At 48.1% G+C, this 18,310-nt stretch overlaps 1 protein-coding gene across 12 annotated transcripts in view; it reads right to left on the bottom strand.

Annotated features, from left to right (window-relative positions):
• CUX1 (cut like homeobox 1) overlaps positions 1–15,581 on the bottom strand; it is a 383,965-nt gene extending 368,384 nt beyond the window's left edge. For 3 of the 12 annotated variants that reach the window (XM_022587992.3, XM_022587997.3, XM_022587993.3), the window contains exon 1: positions 5,140–5,441. In XM_022587992.3, coding sequence (XP_022443700.1) covers positions 5,140–5,202 — 63 coding nt within the window. In that variant the 5' untranslated portion in view covers positions 5,203–5,441. Of the gene's footprint in view, positions 1–3,546; positions 4,453–5,139; positions 5,442–14,750 lie in introns of those variants that run through there. The other 9 variants (XM_022587996.3, XM_089895748.1, XM_022587988.2 and 6 more) reach the window with 7 other exon arrangements.
• Between the last annotated feature and the right edge of the window lie 2,729 nt (positions 15,582–18,310).

The raw sequence follows: 18,310 nt of genomic DNA, 5'->3' as shown, positions 1-18,310 counted from the left end.
ACAGATATTAAATCGCTCGTCTAATTATGCCATTAAAGTTCCCCTTTCACTCCGTGATCCACACATGCACAGTTCTCTTGGGTGTCCAAGCACACACAGGTATCCCGTCCCTAAAACGCCCAGCACAGCTGAACATCCAGGTAAACAGCAGTGGGGCACAGGGAGAGGTCAAAGAGCCCCATTTCAAACAGCTCCAACAAAATGAATGGCCATAAGTAAGGAGTGTCTCTGTGCTCTGCTATAATAAGATTCAAACACGGGATTCCAAGAATTCCACCTGTTTCCAATTAGATACCAGAGCTGCTTGAGTGTTTAAACCACATTCGCTTGCTACTTGTACAAAACAATTCTTCCGGGTTTTCTGAACATTTTAAGCATGTTAAAATAAGATTAAGGGTCTGGTTTAGACAATCAAAGGCAGGGGAATTTCAGCTGAAACCAAAACTATCTCTCTGCAGCCATAATGCAGAGCTTCAGACAAAACAACAGGATGAAATACACGAATTTCTATCTTTGACAATTACTTATGAAAATCAGAACTTTCATAGGGAAAGCTACTATATATATATAACGTATGTATAATACATTAAATAGGTTTTTAAATAATCTCTAAAAATATATGATCCTGTTTATTTAATGTTTATAGTAACTTTTAGTCAGCATTTATGTTACAGTCCATCAGATATACCTGTCTTTTAAATATGTGACACTTACATGAAGCCAAACGTGTGACCTGAAAAAGACGGAAGCACAGGCAGGAATCTGGCTTAGCTCTGCAGGATTTTTCACACGATGAATTTCTCTTTTTAAAAATGTACAACTTTTCCTCTAACAAATCTGTCCTTCCTTCCTTTCACTGAGGATGTTCCTTGTGCTTTTATAAAGGAGCTGAAAGGCACATGGATTTTCTACTTGGAGCCCTGTTTTCTCTCCTAAGACACAGAATGTGAGCACAGCCTCAGGAGCAGTTTAGACTGCCGACTGCTCCAGGTAGACTCGGAGTGGAGGGTCTCCAAGCACAGCCTGGTGCTTCTGCACAGGGACACCCGCCCCCCTCCACCCCACCCCCCCCCGGCCCCGCATGAACCCTAGTGGGTTCGTCTGAATTGCATACAACAGGGCAGAGAACTTCTTCAACAGCCACTAAAGGTCTTGGGCTCCATCAGCTCACCAGACAGTATTTTTAATTTTAAGGTTAGCTCAGTGGATTAGGAGAGAGTCATTCCTGAGGGGACTAGCAATCTGTCCGTTTCATGTCACTAACTACTGGCAGGAGATGGGTGAAATTGGGGAAGCAGAAGAGGGCCTCTATGGACCCAACTGCCCAGGAGGTACTGCGTAACTCAACCCCTTCACTGACTTACACCTTTAAAAAAAAAAAAAAAAGGCAAAACAAAAACCCAAAAAAAACCCTACACATAGTTTTGTATAGAAGAAAAAGAAAAAAGGAAAAAAAAAAACTTTAATCAACTGATAATGACCCCCTTCCCACACTCAATCTCAAAGACAATGATATTAAGAGAACCAAGAAAACAAAAACAGCAGTTGTGTGGAACCCCTCCATTTGTTTACTCATTATTTTATAAAGGGTCCTAGATGAGATACATATTTTAATCAAAATAATATACTTCCTAGAGGGAAGAGTTCTGGAGGGCTGGTAACATACACACTTCCTTAACAGGAGAAAACAAAATAAAAGCAACCAGAAAATGGACTTGCAGCAAAAATGAAATTGTTTTCTTATTTTGAAAAAGAGGAAAACATTTAAAGGTTACTTTTGCAGAGGTTCCTTAAAGGGAAAGGCTAGTCACCACGTAGGAATAACGAACGCCCTAGCCAGGCACTGGCAAAAAGCTACCCTAACATACAGAGTTACATGAGCTCATTTTAGAAAGTGTCCTCTTTCCAAACGTGTATTTAAAAGGCAAATTTATACAATAGTGGTTTTCTTATTAAAAAAAAAAAATCCTGGTTTTTACAAGTCTGGGATAGGATAAAAACTTGTCCAACTAGTCTTAACAAGGCCAGATCACTGAAATTCCCATACCAACAAGACTTTGGGACTAAAAAGGAAACAAAATAGAGCTCAGTCTTCAGAAACTCTCTTCCTGGGCACTCACTGCACAGCCCAAGGCAGCTTCAAGTCAGACCGAGAGAGGGCCCAGAGCTCAGCCCCGGCTCCCCACATTGTGGCCAGGGGCTCCCCGCATTGTGGCCAGGGGCACAATTGCCTCAATTCACCTGGACCCTCCGAGACCCAGCCTCTTTACCACAACCCTCGCTGGGCTCTGCAGGCAACCGGATCTCGGTGTAAGGGGCTCTGGAAAGATGAGAAGAGTCTGAAACTAATGAATTCTCTCTTCTCAAACTGCAGTCCCACTGGCTCACTTACTGTCTGAGAATAGAGGTGACGCTAAACTAGATATCAATTCAAAAGGCCTCTTCAGGGCCCAAAGAACTAGTTTAGCCTTCTCCTGGAACTTGGGCGTTCCACAGGCAACTGAAGGTTTTCAAACAGGCGATGAAGCGGCAATAGGAAATCATCGAAGGCCAAATCCTTATCTATCACCAAAAGCCAATGGCTGCTCAGTAAAAAAAACGATGCTCAGACAAAGAATTTTTAAGGTTCAAGATGAACATCTGAAAGTGCATTCACATGAACTGACAGTGAAACTTTTCAGTAAAGTTACACAGTTAACCATGCTACCCTGAAGAACTAGCTAATCACCAAGGTGGGGGGGGAACGGGGTCAAAGAGTTCATATAATAAGTCCCTAGAAACCAAATCCACCTCCCAGGCAGTTTTGCCAGGATGCTTAAAGAAGAAACCGCAATGGTGTTAAGCTAGAATGTCACATTTAGGAAGACAAGAAAAAAAAAAAAATTAAGGTTTGTCTCCTAAAACTCCACAACGGGTTTTACAGTAAGCTCAGGAATTAAATTATGGTAAAAGGGAGCTATTCTTACTAAAACAGGGTAGACCAATTTATCAAAAATGCCATTCAGCTGTGTTCATTACATTCAGGAATCTAATTTACACAATAGACACTTTGGAGTAATCTATTTTAGTCAATAAACACGAACTCCTTTAAGTTTTAATCTTATCGGAAATACATATTTCACATAGTCTTCTTGCTAGTTAAGTGAGAAATCTGAAGAAATTTCATAACGACTATGAGTCTGCTTTACCGCTCTTACGTAGGCAAGAGCAGAAAACAAGCACACACAATTAAAGTTGTCATACTCCGTTTATATACATTTTAATCCAATCCGCTTCACTTCATACAAGCCCGCATCTGGAGTTCATTTGCTTTCCTTCTAAAAGTACTGTAGGTCACTATCACCAGTCCTCCGGATTAGGAAAGTTAGGCCAAGTTTACCTTCAAAAGCACACCTTTGAGTTGGGAGCAACAGCCGTCCCCCGCGGGACGCCGAGGGCCCACACCCCCGCCCCGGAGCGCCAGGCCGCCCAGGGTCTCTAAGACGCAGACACCCCGCCAACCCCACCGCCAGCGCTCGCGGAGTTTCTGGCCCACACGCCGCTCACCTTCAACTTGGCTCCGGCTACGCACAACATCCACTTGGCAGAGTCCCGGGGCCGTCCCGGCGCCGCGAGCGCGGAGCTGGCAGGTCCCGGGCGGACCCCGAGGGCGCGCCGCTCCCCTGGGTGGGGGTTGGCAGGCAGGAACGCGCCCCCTGGGCACGCCTGCGGCTCGGGCGCCGGATGTGGAGCCCCAGCACGATGCCCCCTCGGCGCCCGGGGCTCGGCGCGTGGACCACGGCCCGGTACACCACAGTCCAGCGAGGCCCCGGGGGCTTTGGTTTCGACAACCCGATCGGAGTAGGCATTTCGAAGCGGACTCGCCGCGCGGTCCATTGCCCCCCGCGGGCCCTGCTGGGAGGACAGGGCCTCGGAGGAGAGGATCAGAGAGAAGCGGGGGTGGGGGGTATTTACTGGGGTCCGCGGGAGCCCCTGGGCGCGGGGAGAGGACCGCCCGGACAGGCGCCGGGGAGCAAGCGCCCCCGGCCCGGACAGACCGCGCAACCGGGCGCAGAGCCGGGCCTGCGTTCGGAGAAAGTTGCAGCCCTCCTCCGGCGCCCGTACCCGCGCCCCCGGGACACCCGACACCCGGGCTCCGCGTGCGCGGCGCCCGCCGCCCCCAGCAAGTTTCCCCAAGCGCCCCTACCGGGGTCCCCGGCCGCGGAGGGGCCGGCTCCGCGCCGCTCCTGCAGGCACACAAAAGAGCGGGGCGGCTGCGGGGTCTGCGGGTGGCCCCCGGGCACCCGCCCGGACGTAAACAAACCCCGGGGTTCGCGCTGGGCGCCCCACGCCTGGCGGGGGAGCGGCGGCGCGGTCCCCGCCCGCTGAGAGCCGGGGGCCGCGGCCAGGGGCCGCGGCCGGGGCCCGGGCCGGCCGGGTAGCGCGGACGCCCGCCCGGCCACCCGCCCGCCTGGCCGGAGCCCGGCCGCGCCGCCGCCGCCGCCGCCGCCGCCGCCGGTGGCCGCTCTGACCCTCCCCCGAGCCGGCGGCACCACAGCGCCACCAGCCCCAGCACCGCCGCGCCGGCGGCAGTGGCGGCGGCTGCTCCTCCTGGAGAGGCAGGCGCTTCACCCCCACAGCAACTCCCCACAAACTTTCCCCGGGAATACGGCGGGCAGGGGGCGCGGGGCGCGCGGCAGGGCGCCGCCGCCGGGCCGCAGCCCCCTCCCGGCGCAGCGCCCGCCGCCGCCGCCCGCCGCCCGCTCCCCGCTCGCGCGCGCACCCCGCGGACCGCCGGGGCCGCCCCCTCCCCGGTCCCGCGGCGGCGGCGGCGGCGGTGGCGGCGGCGGCGCAGGGCCGGGGGGGCGCCCGGGGTGGGGGCCGACACCGGGGGCAGCGGTGGCGGCGGCGGCTCCCGGCGCCATCTTGGGCTGATCGATGAATTGAACAAAGAGGATCAATTTCTGATCAAGCGAGTTATCAATGGGGGCCGGGGAGCGAGAGGGACTTATCCCCGACTCGGCCCCGCTTTCCCCGGCACCCCCCTCCTCCCCTCCGCCGCGGCCCCCCGGCGGCCGGGCAGCCCGGGGCCCCGGGGGAGGCCGCGACCGCCCGCAGCCCCCACCCCCGGGCGAGAGGCCGAGCGAGGAGAAGCCTGACCTGCAGCTGCTGTAAATCAAAGCGCTTCCAATATTGAAACATCGATCCCACATTGGCCGCCATCTTGAGACATATTGAGACGGAGTGAGAGGCTGATAGAGAGGGGGCTGGAGTTCAGGAGCCGCCAGGAGGCAGCAGGCGGGCGGCGCCAAAACCCGGCCTGGAGCCGGCCGCCGCCGCCGCCACGGAGGACGCGGACTCCTCCTCACGGCGCCGCCGCAGCCATGGCGAGCCCGAGCCGGAGCCGGAGTCGGAGCCCGAGGGCGCGGCGGCGGCCGCCAGGCCTCGCGTGCGCGGCCCCTGCCCCCTCCCCCCCCGCGCCCGCCGCCAGGCCCGCGACCCCCGCCCCTCCCGAGCCCCCGGCCCCTGCGGGCGGTGGCCGCCTCCCCGGCCCCGAGGGGGCGCTGGAGGGCGACGGGAGGGGCGCCCCGGGCCCCCGCAGGAGGCCCCGGGCCCGGCTCACCTGGGGCGGTTTTCGGGCGCCGGGGGTCGCGGTCTCGGGCGGCGACGCAGCGCAGCCCCTTCGGGGCCCTCTGTTGGGAGCGGGCGGCCGTTTGGGAAGGGCACCGGCCCCGCGCCGCTTTCCCTCGCCCTCCGGCAGGGCGCCGATCGCGCGGAGCCGCCGCGACCACCTGCCCGAGCCCCGACCCCGCGTGGACCCGGCCCACGGCTGCGTCGCTGGTGCGAGGCGCTCTGGCGGTCGGCTGCCGCACACCCTCTCCCTGCGACCCAGCCGGATTCAGAGACCGAGCCAGACACGAACGGCGTTTCATGTTGGGGGCACTGGAGCCGGGGGAAAGCAGCCCTGACCCCCGTGTCTCTGCACACGTTAATGTCCCGCACAGTGGCCGCGCGGTCCCCGCGCCGCACCGCGCCCCTGGTGGCCGGGGGTCCCGATGGCCCCTGTCCGCCGGAGCTGCGCCAGCTTAGGCCACGACAGGAAAAGTCTTGGAGCCCAGTTCTGTATCCCCCCGCACCGCTTAAGCGGAACAGCCTTAGAAACTTCCTGTAGTTCAGACACATCGGTTTGGGTGCAAAAACTTGGAAAGTGTGGGTACGCTCATAACAAAAAGCATGGTCCCTAGTTTATAGGAATGCTAAAATATAAACCCCAAAGTCAATTCTCTTTTGATTTCTTTCTTCGAAGAAACCTGGCAAGAAGTACGCGTTTTATGGTCGTCATCTTTAATTGATTATAACACACGTGTGAGTTTGAGTTTCCAGTAGGAATACTGTACTTTTACTCTCCCGCCCTTCTTTTAACGTGTAATTAGTTAAAACAAATACCCACATTCCTCAATCTCGAAAATTATATGTAAATAAAATCTGTAAGGAACACAAAACATGTAAGTGGGATATAATTGCATTTCAACTGAGTTCGAGGGTTTAGCGTTGATCGTTGGAGTGAACTCAACATTTTTGAATGAAGGGACTGGAAGTGGAAGTCCCCGAGATTTGGAGAACACACTTGCCCCCAGGTCGGGCACTGGCGACCAGGAGCCTCAGTTTCGACAACGCGCGACTCCCGAGGTCTTTAGGGGGGTTCCCTGGGCGTCCCGGCGGCAGCTTTGAGCAGCAGCAAGGGCAGGAAGCAGGTGGGTGGGAGCGGGCGGGCGCCGGGAGCCTTGGCCCCAGATGCAGTGACGCCGCGCCAGGCAGGGCACTCCCGACCTCGGGACGCCTAGGGCCGGCTCGGCGTGGGGCGCCCGAGCCCGCGCGCGCAGTCGGCTAGCGACCGCGCTGCAGCTCCGACCGCGCCGCCCGGTAGAGGGCAGCGGCGCCCCGACACTCGCGTCCTCTGGTCCCTGCGCACGTGCCCACCCGCGCGCCCCGCGCTTGGCCACGCCCTGTCCCAAAGCCAGGCCCCTAGCGGGAAACAGCAGTGCCACCTCTAGCGATTCCCGTCCCGACGAAATGCCACATGTAAAGATTCCTCCCGCTCCCACACTTGAGGGTACGTCTGCCTTCCCCTCCTATTTGTGCAGTGGCAGGCAGGTGAGACCTCGGAATTGCCCGAAAGGTACCTAGACAAATAAAATGTGCAAGGGCTTAAAAAAAAAAAAAATCCCTCCCGCGGGGAAGGCTCAAGGAAGGATCAGGGAAATGGTTTGGATTTGGTGCAGATGTTCTCAATCTAATTATCGTGTCGATCCCCAGGGTTTGAACCAAAAAAAAGTGAAATATATATGACCTGTGTAATACTCCAGAAATACATCTGGTTGGAATTCAGGATTCTGAATCCACGGCAATATTTCAGAAATAAATTTGGATGAGTATTAAATACCCTTGTTACATTTCAGGTTATACTTACGTTATTTACATGCTAACTGGACTTAGTCGAAAAAGCACTACATTGAATGGCCCAAATGTTAAGCTCTATTTAAATAAAGCTTAGATTTCTTCTACCAAAGTTTTGAGTTATACAAGGCTAATTGCTCTCTACAGGGGGAAAAAGGTTTAGAATAACTTTACCAGCACCACAGAATGTTACCATTTTAAAGGAAAAGCACTCCAGATAAATCACTGATCAAAAATTCCCTTAGCTGCCTGAAAGAATCAGCAGAGACCTAAAAAACTTGTTAAAGTACATTATCTTTTTCTTGAGTATAGACATAGAATAAGAACAAGTTATATCTATTTCAAAAGACTATTTTCTTTCTTTCTTTCTTTTTCTTTCTTTCTTTTTCTTTCTTTCTTTTTCTTTCTTTCTTTTTCTTTCTTTCTTTTTATATTGACTTTCAGCCTCCCCTTGGTAGATCAGGAGGACCTGCTGACATCCAAATACAGTGGATCTATACAAGCTGTGTACTGTATAAAATATTCAGAAAATGGAAAGGTTTTAGGACCTAGATCTCTATTAGCATCTACAAAGACAATGGAATAATGGCTGTAAGAACCCAGAGCGAAGTGTGAGACAGAGGCAGGTTAGTAAGATAACTGGCCCAGGAAATGAGAAGTGTCTTGACTTGAAAACAATATTACTTAGAATGAAGCACAAGAAAAACAACCCGGAGACACTGATGTTCTGGCTCTCCCTTTGGGGAAAGAAAGCTCACAGTTCTCAAGTATATGACTAATTCACCATCCCAATCTTTCAAAAATCAAGCCCCAAGTAATCAGATGGGAAGACTGACCAAAATGATGTTTGTTCCTGAACCCTTTAAATAATTACAGTTTCGCACCAGATCAGACAAATAAATATGCGTCCAGAATGCCTAAATTTCTTTTCTGACCCTTTTTATTTTGCCTGTAATGGGGATGTGATAATACTAATGAATGTAACTTACAGAATGTAAAGCACTTTCAGAAGTTCACACTTTCCTACCCTCCTGGCGTTGGTGGACCCTCCTGTCTCCCAACAGCTACATATAGTTGATTAAATCAATTAAGGTGAAAATTGGCAAATTCTCTAAAATGCCATATGGGTTGATTATTACTAAATTGGTCCTCCTTTGATAGCCCCAAGAAAGGAAAATATATTACCCTGTTTCCTAAAGATTCTAATTTAGTAATCGTTCTGATATAGTTAACCTAATTCCTTGAAGGAATTAACCATCAAGAATTTCTTCCAAACTGAAAAATGTCTTACAATTAGGGCATTATAAAAAAAGCCATCCTCTTTATCCCTCACAAAAGAGTCTCTATGTTCTAAGATCTTATTTATAATGAACTCATAAAATTAAGTTTCACTTAGAAACTTTATCTCCAGAAAAAGTTGGAGAATAGAGTTTTTAAGCCAACGCCAAGAATAATGAAAAAATTCAGAAATCTTCTGTCCTATGTGATATGCTTAAAAAGAAAACTCAAAAGAGATTCAGCTCTAAAACCTTAATTCACTTTCTGAATATTTTTGCATCCAAATTAGAACTGGTTTTGAATTGTTTCCAACAAGAAATATGTCAGATAACCAGAGACAATATATAATGCTAAATGTTTCCTTCATAACTTATTCACAGATAAACATAAAGACATGGCTACTTTTTGATGCACGGTAAAAAAATTATTCATACTCCTAATGAGTCATACGAGAGTCTCAGTTTTACAAATATAGAAGCTGAAAATTTATATCTAGGTATTCATTCAAGTTGACTGAATTTGAAAATGTTTTAAATTTAGGAATATCTAAGGCCAGACAGAAGTATTGAGACACTTTAAATTTGAAAAGGCCTTTTCCTTAAATCAAAAGATGATGAACAACAGAGGGAAATTACAGTGTATTCCTTTTGTCTTTGGCGATGGACTTCCAGAACAATTTGGCATGGACTATTGGAATAAATGAAAGGAAGATTCCAGATTCTTTTTTTTTCTGAAGCTCGAGAAAACCAAACAACTTTTGTTTTGTTTTTTAAATAATACTTTATGCTAATTATTTCTGAGTACACGATTCCCTGTACTATGTAAATACCCACCAAATAAAAGTACACATTTTGCTACATGTAATTACATGCAGAATACATAATTCATCTCTATATGCCAAATGTATGTGTAGTTGTATAATTGTACCAAGAACCTGCCAAACTTGTAAGAACAAACTATAATGATTTCTAAACAATAGACTCTCCTATTCACCAACCCCCTCAGCCTCTCTCTGGTGACAGCATCGCTCAGTTCCAAGACCCTTTTTGGAATCTTCAAAGACTTAATTTCTGGCCCACCATTTAAGTCTGCTTTCCACTTCTGGACAGCATATGTCAGTGCCACTAGCTCTAGGTGTCTTTCCACACCTCTAACGATTACGTTCTGTTCTCTGCGTGTCTTAAACAAAAAAGCTTGCAGTTGGATCTTTCAGACAGAGCTCCGTCTTACGCTTGGAAAATACATCTAGCTTAATGGACTCAAGGGCTCACTACCTTGGGACTTCCAAACCCCTAAGAGGGACCCAGGGCTTCTCATCACCCCACAAGCGCCCATACCCCATCTCACCGGCCACACAGCCCCCTGCCCCAGTCTCTTTGTTACCAAACTTATATTCTAATATAAACTTTCTTGAAATTTAGAGTTTATTAGAATATCACATCTCATTTTCCCCTTTTTACTTCTTCCTCCTCATGAGAGGCCCACATACGTGACATATTACACATTTCCTGTATGCTATTGAAATAAATGCCATCCTATATGACTCTCACTGATGACATTGCTGAAATCACTAGGAATTAAGAGTGTACATCATCATAGCGTGAAAGGCTTGAAGTATGTAAAGGACTATATAAATATTATTATTATCTTGTTTAATGCAAGTTCAAGTTCTGTGCTAAGACCATACATTAGTTCTTTTTCTTTCCTCCTGGGAGATATGACCCCTATGCATTCTATTTATATTGACCTTTCATTATTAATATTGTTCTTATGATATCAGTTTGCCATCCAATATTTTAAACACACAACTATGTCCCTGGTGCCAGGACATATAGGGCAGGGACACCAGAGTTTTGGGGTTTTTTTAATTGTATTCACGACATGAAGCAAAATATTGTTCTGTTTCTCCCCAAGATCCTTGATGACACATCTCTGCAGTTGTACAGTTGGAGTTGAATGAAGACTTGTTTTCATGAAATGTAATTAGATTTTCTTTTGTCATAAGCACTGTCAGACTGTATATTATATTTTTCCTGGGTAAGTGTGGTTTGTAAGATTTTGAAAGCTTGTTCCAATGGAAAAGAGGGAAGCTGATCTATCTAGCGGGGAGTACAAAACTTTTTTCATTCCCTCAAGCTTCATTCACAGTAAATATTTGATCTAGTGTCAGCTTTGAGAATCTGTATTAGGATATCTTTAGAGGTTTACGTAGCTAGCAGAATCTCCTAGAATGTCAAAATTTTGTTTGTGTGTGAGATAGAAGGGAGAAGCCAGGAAAGTGGGCCTCTAATCTAGCAATAATTTTTTCTTATTAAAATGCTCTCTCACTCACACATACACACACACAATCTGGAAAGCATATATGTTAAAGAAAAGAATAAAATGCAAATACTTTCATCCCAGAAGTATTTCTGGTAACAAAACAAACAAACCAAAAACAACGAAATGGAACAACATAAAAGTCCAACAGTACCGAAATGATTAAATAAATGATGAAAGTGTGTAGCCATTAAAAATTATGTTTAGTAAAATACATAGTGACATGGAGAAATGTTTAGTACTTAAGAGGAAAACAGGATATATGGTGAGCTCAGTCACAAAGAATAACGTGTTCCACAGACACGTAGGATACCAAAAGAAGAGTAGGTGTCTCTGGACAATGAATTTATGGGTAAGTGTTATCTTCTTTAATATTTCTGTATTTTATATAATTTCTACATGAGCATATGCTACTTTTATAATGCAGGAAAAGAGCAAATATTATTTAAAGTAAGGCTGGTGAAAAGCTTGGTGTGTCGTGTCTTTCAACAGTAATTTAACTCTAACCTAGAAGGGATAGCATGATCTAGTGATTACGTAGACAATTGAAAACAAAGAGAAAAATCATGTCCTAATTTTGCCACTGAGCCACTGTCTGATTTTGCCTCGGGTTTCCTGCCTGTGAAATGAGAATCATTAATATTTCCTTGTAAAATGCTTTTGAGTTCTCTAAGGAAAGATCCTATAAAGGTGCGAAGTGTTATTCTATTAATGCTAATTGAAGTCCACAATTTTGGATGATGAGCCGTGGTAATGCCAAGTGACCTGCGGTTCCTGCAAATGACCCCATTCCCACTGAGCTCCCATTCCCAATTCACCAAGTCAAAAGACCCTTGCCCTATCTGTCCAGGCAGCATCTAAACGGCAGAGCTAAGGCGAAGCGGTTTTATTGACGCATGTAACCACAGGGTCGGACGTGGGCTGAAATTCTGGTGAAAAGCGCTTTGACCTTGAGCACGATGTCTAACCTTGCGAAGTCTGTTTCCACAGCAGGAAAGACAAAAAGGTGTTTGAGAGAAACTGAAGTCAGATATGAGGCCAGATGCCAAAAAGACAAAGGCGTCTGAGAGAAATTGAAGTCAGATATGAGGCCACATGCCAAACTGGCTGTGCAGGATCCTGTGTTCTTTCAGAAGGTTTGGGGGTTGGGGAGCAGATAGGGGTGTAACCAGGAATGCTGGGATGTCCACTGTCCCATCACCAATCACTATCTTTTGAGCAAAGCACTCTGTCAGACACTATAAAGAAACACAGAAACAGCGGGAAAGGTCTCTGCCCTTAGAAGCTTACAGTTTGGGGGGGAATAGAGCAATAACGTGTGGGTGGGGAGAGGAACAATGATTCAACTTAAGCAGAAGACAAACAATATCCAGGAAAGGAACTGATAAAAGGCTGACACATGCCATAGCATTAGCTTGGATGTGAGCAATGACCTGAGATTCATTCTCAGTTTAGATGAGCGAAAGATTTCGGAAATGATGGGGTGCTGGACAGGGCAGGATGTAAGAGCTGGAAAGAAGGATGGAAGGTATTTGGGGTCAGGAAAAGCAAGCACAATGCAGCACAGACTAAACTCATACAAAGAAGGGAAACGGTGCATGGGCTGTTCAGCTGGGAGCCCAGGAGGTGAAGAGCAGGCTGGGATCTTAAAGGCTGGCCAAATGGGAAGATGCTGGTGGCATCTTGGAAGAGGCAAGTGGGAGTCCTCCACTGTGGATGACGAGCTGTGGTGATGCCAAGTGACGTGCAGTTGCTGCGAATGACCCATTCCTACTGAGCTCCCATTTCCAACTCACCACGTCAAAAAAGACCCTTGTCCTATCAGTCGAGCCAGCATCTCAACAGCAGAGCTAAGGAGAAGCAGTTTGCATTGAAGCACATAACCACAGGGTCAGACATGCACTGAAATTCTGGTGAAAAGCGCTTTGACTTTGAGCATGATGTCTGACCTTGCGTAGTCTCAGTTTCCACAGCAGAAGCGCATGCTTCATTATGTGCAGGAGACTTCAACGAGAAAATCCACAGAAAATGCTTTGAGCTCTACCTGCATACACTAAGCGCCCAATAAAAGTCAGCTGTTATTATTTAATCTCATTCAACTGCATTATATCCACCTACCCTAACTTTCTTTCTCTGCACTCCCGCTTATATCTTAATACCATTTTACAGAAAAGCAAACTGAGGTTCAGAGCACCAAAAAGTTGTTTGACGGAGAGGTTGAATTTCTCAATCAGGCTGCCAAGCACCTGTTCAATTTTCTGATCACCTCTTAATGTCATGATCTCAGCTGCACCCTCCCAAATGCCTTTCTGAAGCAATTGATGTGTTTATTTATTTATTCCTCCAGCAAATATTTATTGAGGGCCTACTGTGTGCCGGGTCTGGAGCCTGAGGGAGTTCCCTACTCCTTCTCCGTTGGACAGCTGAGCACCGCGAGAAGAAATCTCAGAGTGAGAGGGGAACTCTCCTCATGGCCTTCCCATCCTGTGCCATGTCATTGCTGGTTATTAAACCCCTCTCACTTTCCTGACTTACATTCTTCATGCCACAGAGCACTGTAATCCTTCAGCCTTCTTTGTTTTGGCAATGTAAACCCTCATTACCAGAATAAAATCTTTCATAGGTCTGGCCTTGGGGAGGGCTATCCTAATATTCTGCGTCCAGGCCTGTTTACCTGGGATCTTTCGTTTCAGAAATCAGGGCTGAGACCACAACTACCAACAGAGAAGCCAAGTTTCCTGCTTTCCCAAATGCAACGTGAAATAAAGTCAATTCAAATCTGCAGTTGCTCCTGAAGTCTGTATCAGGCTGGTATGGTGTGGGTGTGTGTGTGTGTGTGTGTGTGTGTGTGTGTGTGTGTGTGTACACGGGCATGTGCACTAGGGGAGCAGGTGGGATGGCAAGGTGGGGGGAGGCGGGTTGTACATAAAGCCACATGAAATGCAGTAGCTCCTGCCCTGGTGAGAGTCTAAAATCTGGCTGAAAAGACTTTAGAAACATGTAACTGGTTCCATCTTATAGGTTATTTGATGGGATAAGAAAATAATATCTGATGGAGGTAAAGGCCCTGAAAACCCCAAACACGCAGGTGCGTTGCCATAGCTCATAGATACGGCTCCTGAGACACCTAGATCCGAGGCACCCAGCCCCGTTCTGCCTTAGCCATGCACCTCCCTTGGACATCTTTCCCCTCTGGGGACTTCTCAGGTCTGACCTCCCCCAAATAAAACATATTTATGGAAACTCTTGGAAGGGGGCTGGGGATAGAGCCAATACAGGACATCCTATTATCTGCTGATGTCCTGAGGGTGGAAAGGCCAGATTGAAAGGCACATGCCTGGAAGAGTTATCTTTACTTGTAAAACCACCTGATAACAACAATTATTATCCATCCAGCATCTGCCCTCTGTCCTGCGCTTTACACACCTTTATCTCTGATCCTCGAAGCAGGTTTGCAAGGCAGGAAGCCTTATTCCCCTTTTACATATAAGAAGACTGAGGCTCGGAGAGATGAAGAGACTTCTCCAATGTGACTTGCTCACTGGTGAGTCAAATCTGGGCTTTCTGCACCGCCATAGGCTTACTTGCAGCTGCTCCGTCACACCTGAGCCCCAACCTGGTCAGAGCTTACCTGGGTCGTCGGACAGGTCGCCTCTCTTTCACGCCTTCAGGAAGTCCAGAGTATTACCTGCCCAGGAGGGATCCCTCCATCTTACCTTGCAGCAGCCTGCTGGCGAGTAATCCTTCTCGGCGGAGCTGTCGTCTCCAGACATTTCTCTGCCGCAGTGGAGGCTCCAGACACCCTGGTCCAGGGTATCTATAATAAAGATTGATCACCTGACCTTGGTCTTGAATGAGACATCGATTGCAAATGAGAGACAATGGCAGAGTCAAAAGTCCCTCTTAAGTCCAGGAAGACAGGATGTTTGGCAATCTAAGCGGCTGGCGACGGGTGTGTTTCCCTAGTCATCGCTGGGAATCTCTTTGCTAACTGCCCGGGGTTCTGACTTCTTCACCTTAGACCAGGGGAGTCTCAGTGGATACACCTAGGGGAGTCTGGTCTAATGGACTGTCGGGGGAAGTATCTGATTAACAATCCCTTTCTGGCTACGAGTCTGGCTGGGGGGGTGGGTCGTGGATACACTATCAGAGTTGAAGGCATGCAGTTTAGTAAAGTGATTGCAAGTAATCCCAAGTTCGGTATCTTCCCCTCTCTCGTTCCAAAATTTAATGCTGACTTGTGAGTGGGAGGTGGGATTCGTTTACACAAGCTCCGTTCATCCGATAGCATTTTATTACCAACCGAGTCGGACCAGGTGGCGCGTTTGGTTTTGTTTTCTGTTGCAACCGCTCTGCATTTTACTGTTGAGCCGGTCGCCTCCTATCCCCACATTTGGATGCTATGTTTTCCTTCAAAAACGGGCTCCCGTAGGAAAATAAAGAATGATCCCTGGCCCCCTGCTTCTGTCCTCTGTAGCCTGATCTATTTAAGACGTTCCCTTCAAACAAATCCTGCCCCAGTTTCTCCGAGGGCCGCCTCTTCCCCTCCTGCCCTCCGCCGAGCGCATTTGACACCAGCTCAGGAATCTTGTAGCTTCTCGCCTTTCCATTCCCAGCAGAATTTGGTATTCAGCACTTCAAAGAGGAGACTTGTTTGCACCTCTTGTTTCAAACAATAGACCAAATTTCCTGTCGCTGCTTCTCTTAAAAACTGCCTCCCTCGAGCTCCCTGGAACAATTGCATCGGCCACTATTCAGAGAAGCAGAAGAGCGAAATCCTCACCCACCCTCCTTCTCAGAGGAGACCGGGCCAAGGGGCAGAGAAGGTCACGGGCGTGGATTTCAGACGGGACAGGCCTGTGTGCAAACCTTAGGCTCTGTAGCTTTGTAGCTGGGCGGCTTCGAGCTGCTTACCTAACCCCTCTGAGCCTCTCTGTCCTCACCTGGAATATCTGAATCATAACTGACCCATCCCATAGGGCTGGGGTGAAGTTGAGAGGAAGTGATGTAGTAAACTTCCGCCTCACGATGGAGGTTAAGAGCACATTCCCTGATACCGGGCTGCCTGAATTCAAATCCTAGTTCCTAAACGGGAAAATCTCTGTTTCCTTGGACTTACACTGCTTGAACTCCCTGCCTGTACCTCCTTATCTGTGAAAGAGAATAATTATGGCACCTACCTTGTAAGATTAAAGACTTAATACACCGGAAGCATTAGAGGTGGGCACGGACATCCCTCAGTGAAGTTTTATGCTTCCTCCACCTTATTCCTCACTCCAGAAGGGATTTTTGGCCTCACTATCCCTCAATAACCGTTTTTTACTTTTCTGTCTCTAACTCTTTCCACAGCTATCACGGTGTTTGTTCACCAGCCCAGCTCCACGTCATAGAATGTTCACAGCCCATCGGAGTCCATACTTTCTTGTTCCAGGAGTACGGTTTCTGCTTAATTTCAGGATGATCAAATTGCCTGAGGAATGGGTCCACAACACTGCAGTTTTAGGGTGGGGAAAGTATTCTGTATGATGCTGCAATGGTGGATACATACCCTTATGCATTTCTCAAAACCCAAAGAATATATAACAAAGAGTGAACCCTAGGGTGGGGGAGGGAGTCCTAATCCCTAATTAGGAGTTTGGGATTAAAATATACACACTACTATATATAAACTAGAGAACCAACAGAGACCTACTGTATAGCACAGGGAACTGTACCCAATATCTTTTAATAACCTATAAGGGAAGAGAAAGTGAAAAAATAATATATTGTGTATACACACACACACATAACTGAATCACTTTGCTGTACGCCTAAAACTAACACACACTGTAAATCAACTATATCTCAATAAAAATTTTTAAATAAATAAATAAATAATGAATTTTTTTAAAAAAAGAGTGAACCCTAATGTAAACTGTGGACTTTAGTTAATAATAGCACATCAATACGGGTCATTAATTGTAACAAATGTACCGTACTAACACGAGATGTTGATGGGGATCCTAATATGGAAGTTCTCTGCGTTATCTGCTCAATATTTCTGCACATCTAAACCGTTCTAGGGAGTTCCCTGGCAGTCCAGAGGTTAGGACTCGGCGCTTTCACCGCCGTGGGCCCGGGTTCAATCCCTGGTCAGGGAACTGAGATCCTGCAAGCCGTGTCACACGGCCAAAAAATTAAAAAATAAAATAAAACTGTTCTAAAAAATAAAGTATATATATATATATATATATATATATATATATATTTTTTTTTTTTTTGGCGGTACGCTGGCCTCTCACTGCTGTGGCCTCTCCCGTTGCGGAGCACAGGCTCCGGACGCGCAGGCCCAGCAGCCACGGCCCACGGGCCCAGCCGCTCCGCAGCATGTGGGATCTTCCCAGACCCGGGCACGAACCCGCACCCCCTGCATCGGCAGGCGGACTCCCAACCACTGTGCCACCAGGGAAACCCATAAAGTATATTTTTTAAAAAAGGAAAAGCAGGTGCTCTTCTGTGCCCCTGGCCCTCCTAAATACTCACAAATAATGACCCGCAGCTGGAAGTGACAGCATCCCTTCTTGGAGGACCTGAAATTAACAGTTGTTATTTTGTCCTCAAGTCATATAGTAAGGGCCCACCGGTGAGTCAGCTTTGTCCCTGGAGGTAGTGAATGAGACCCCTGGCCAGGGGTCTGTGGATCAAGGTTCCTTCAATGTCTTGTAAGTTCTGGAAGAGTAAATAGTACTGGGAGTGGAAGCCCCTGTCTCCTTGTCCCCCAGTTCACAAAGCAGGAGGGACCATATGTCATTTCCCACCGTCCCCTCCCCCACCCCCACGCCCCCGTGGCCACACGCACACATACAACCTTTCAAATTCTGGGCTCTGCTGTAACCATGGGTAATGGTCTTGCCTTTCTCAGACTCTGGGCCTCTACTCTTGAGCCACTGGCCTCATCACCCTGACTTGCCAGCACGGTGCTGAGGTTGGGCGAATCCCTGAAGCTTCTCCCTGAGTCCAAAGGCTCTGAAGCCCAAACTCAATGAAAGAAGCAGTGGATTCTGTGGAATAAACACAGCCTTCCCACCCAACATAGATCCCATGGAGGAACTGAGGTCTGATTGTTTAGTGCCCCGAGGCCGAGATTACAATAACCATCAAGTAGAAAGCAACCACAAAAGGACAGGAGAAACTTCAAAAACATATTTTAAACATAGACAGAAACTTCCTCCAGCACATCCTGTCTGGTTGCCAGGTCCCCAAACTCTTACCCTGTGAGACTGAATTTCCATGGCGT

Source organism: Delphinapterus leucas, chromosome 15 (assembly GCF_059928025.1).
Source record: "Delphinapterus leucas isolate spDelLeu-1000000601 "Yukka" chromosome 15, BTC_Dleu_Yukka2, whole genome shotgun sequence".
Taxonomy (NCBI): domain Eukaryota; kingdom Metazoa; phylum Chordata; class Mammalia; order Artiodactyla; family Monodontidae; genus Delphinapterus; species Delphinapterus leucas.
This window is presented reverse-complemented; position numbering and strand designations above follow the sequence as displayed.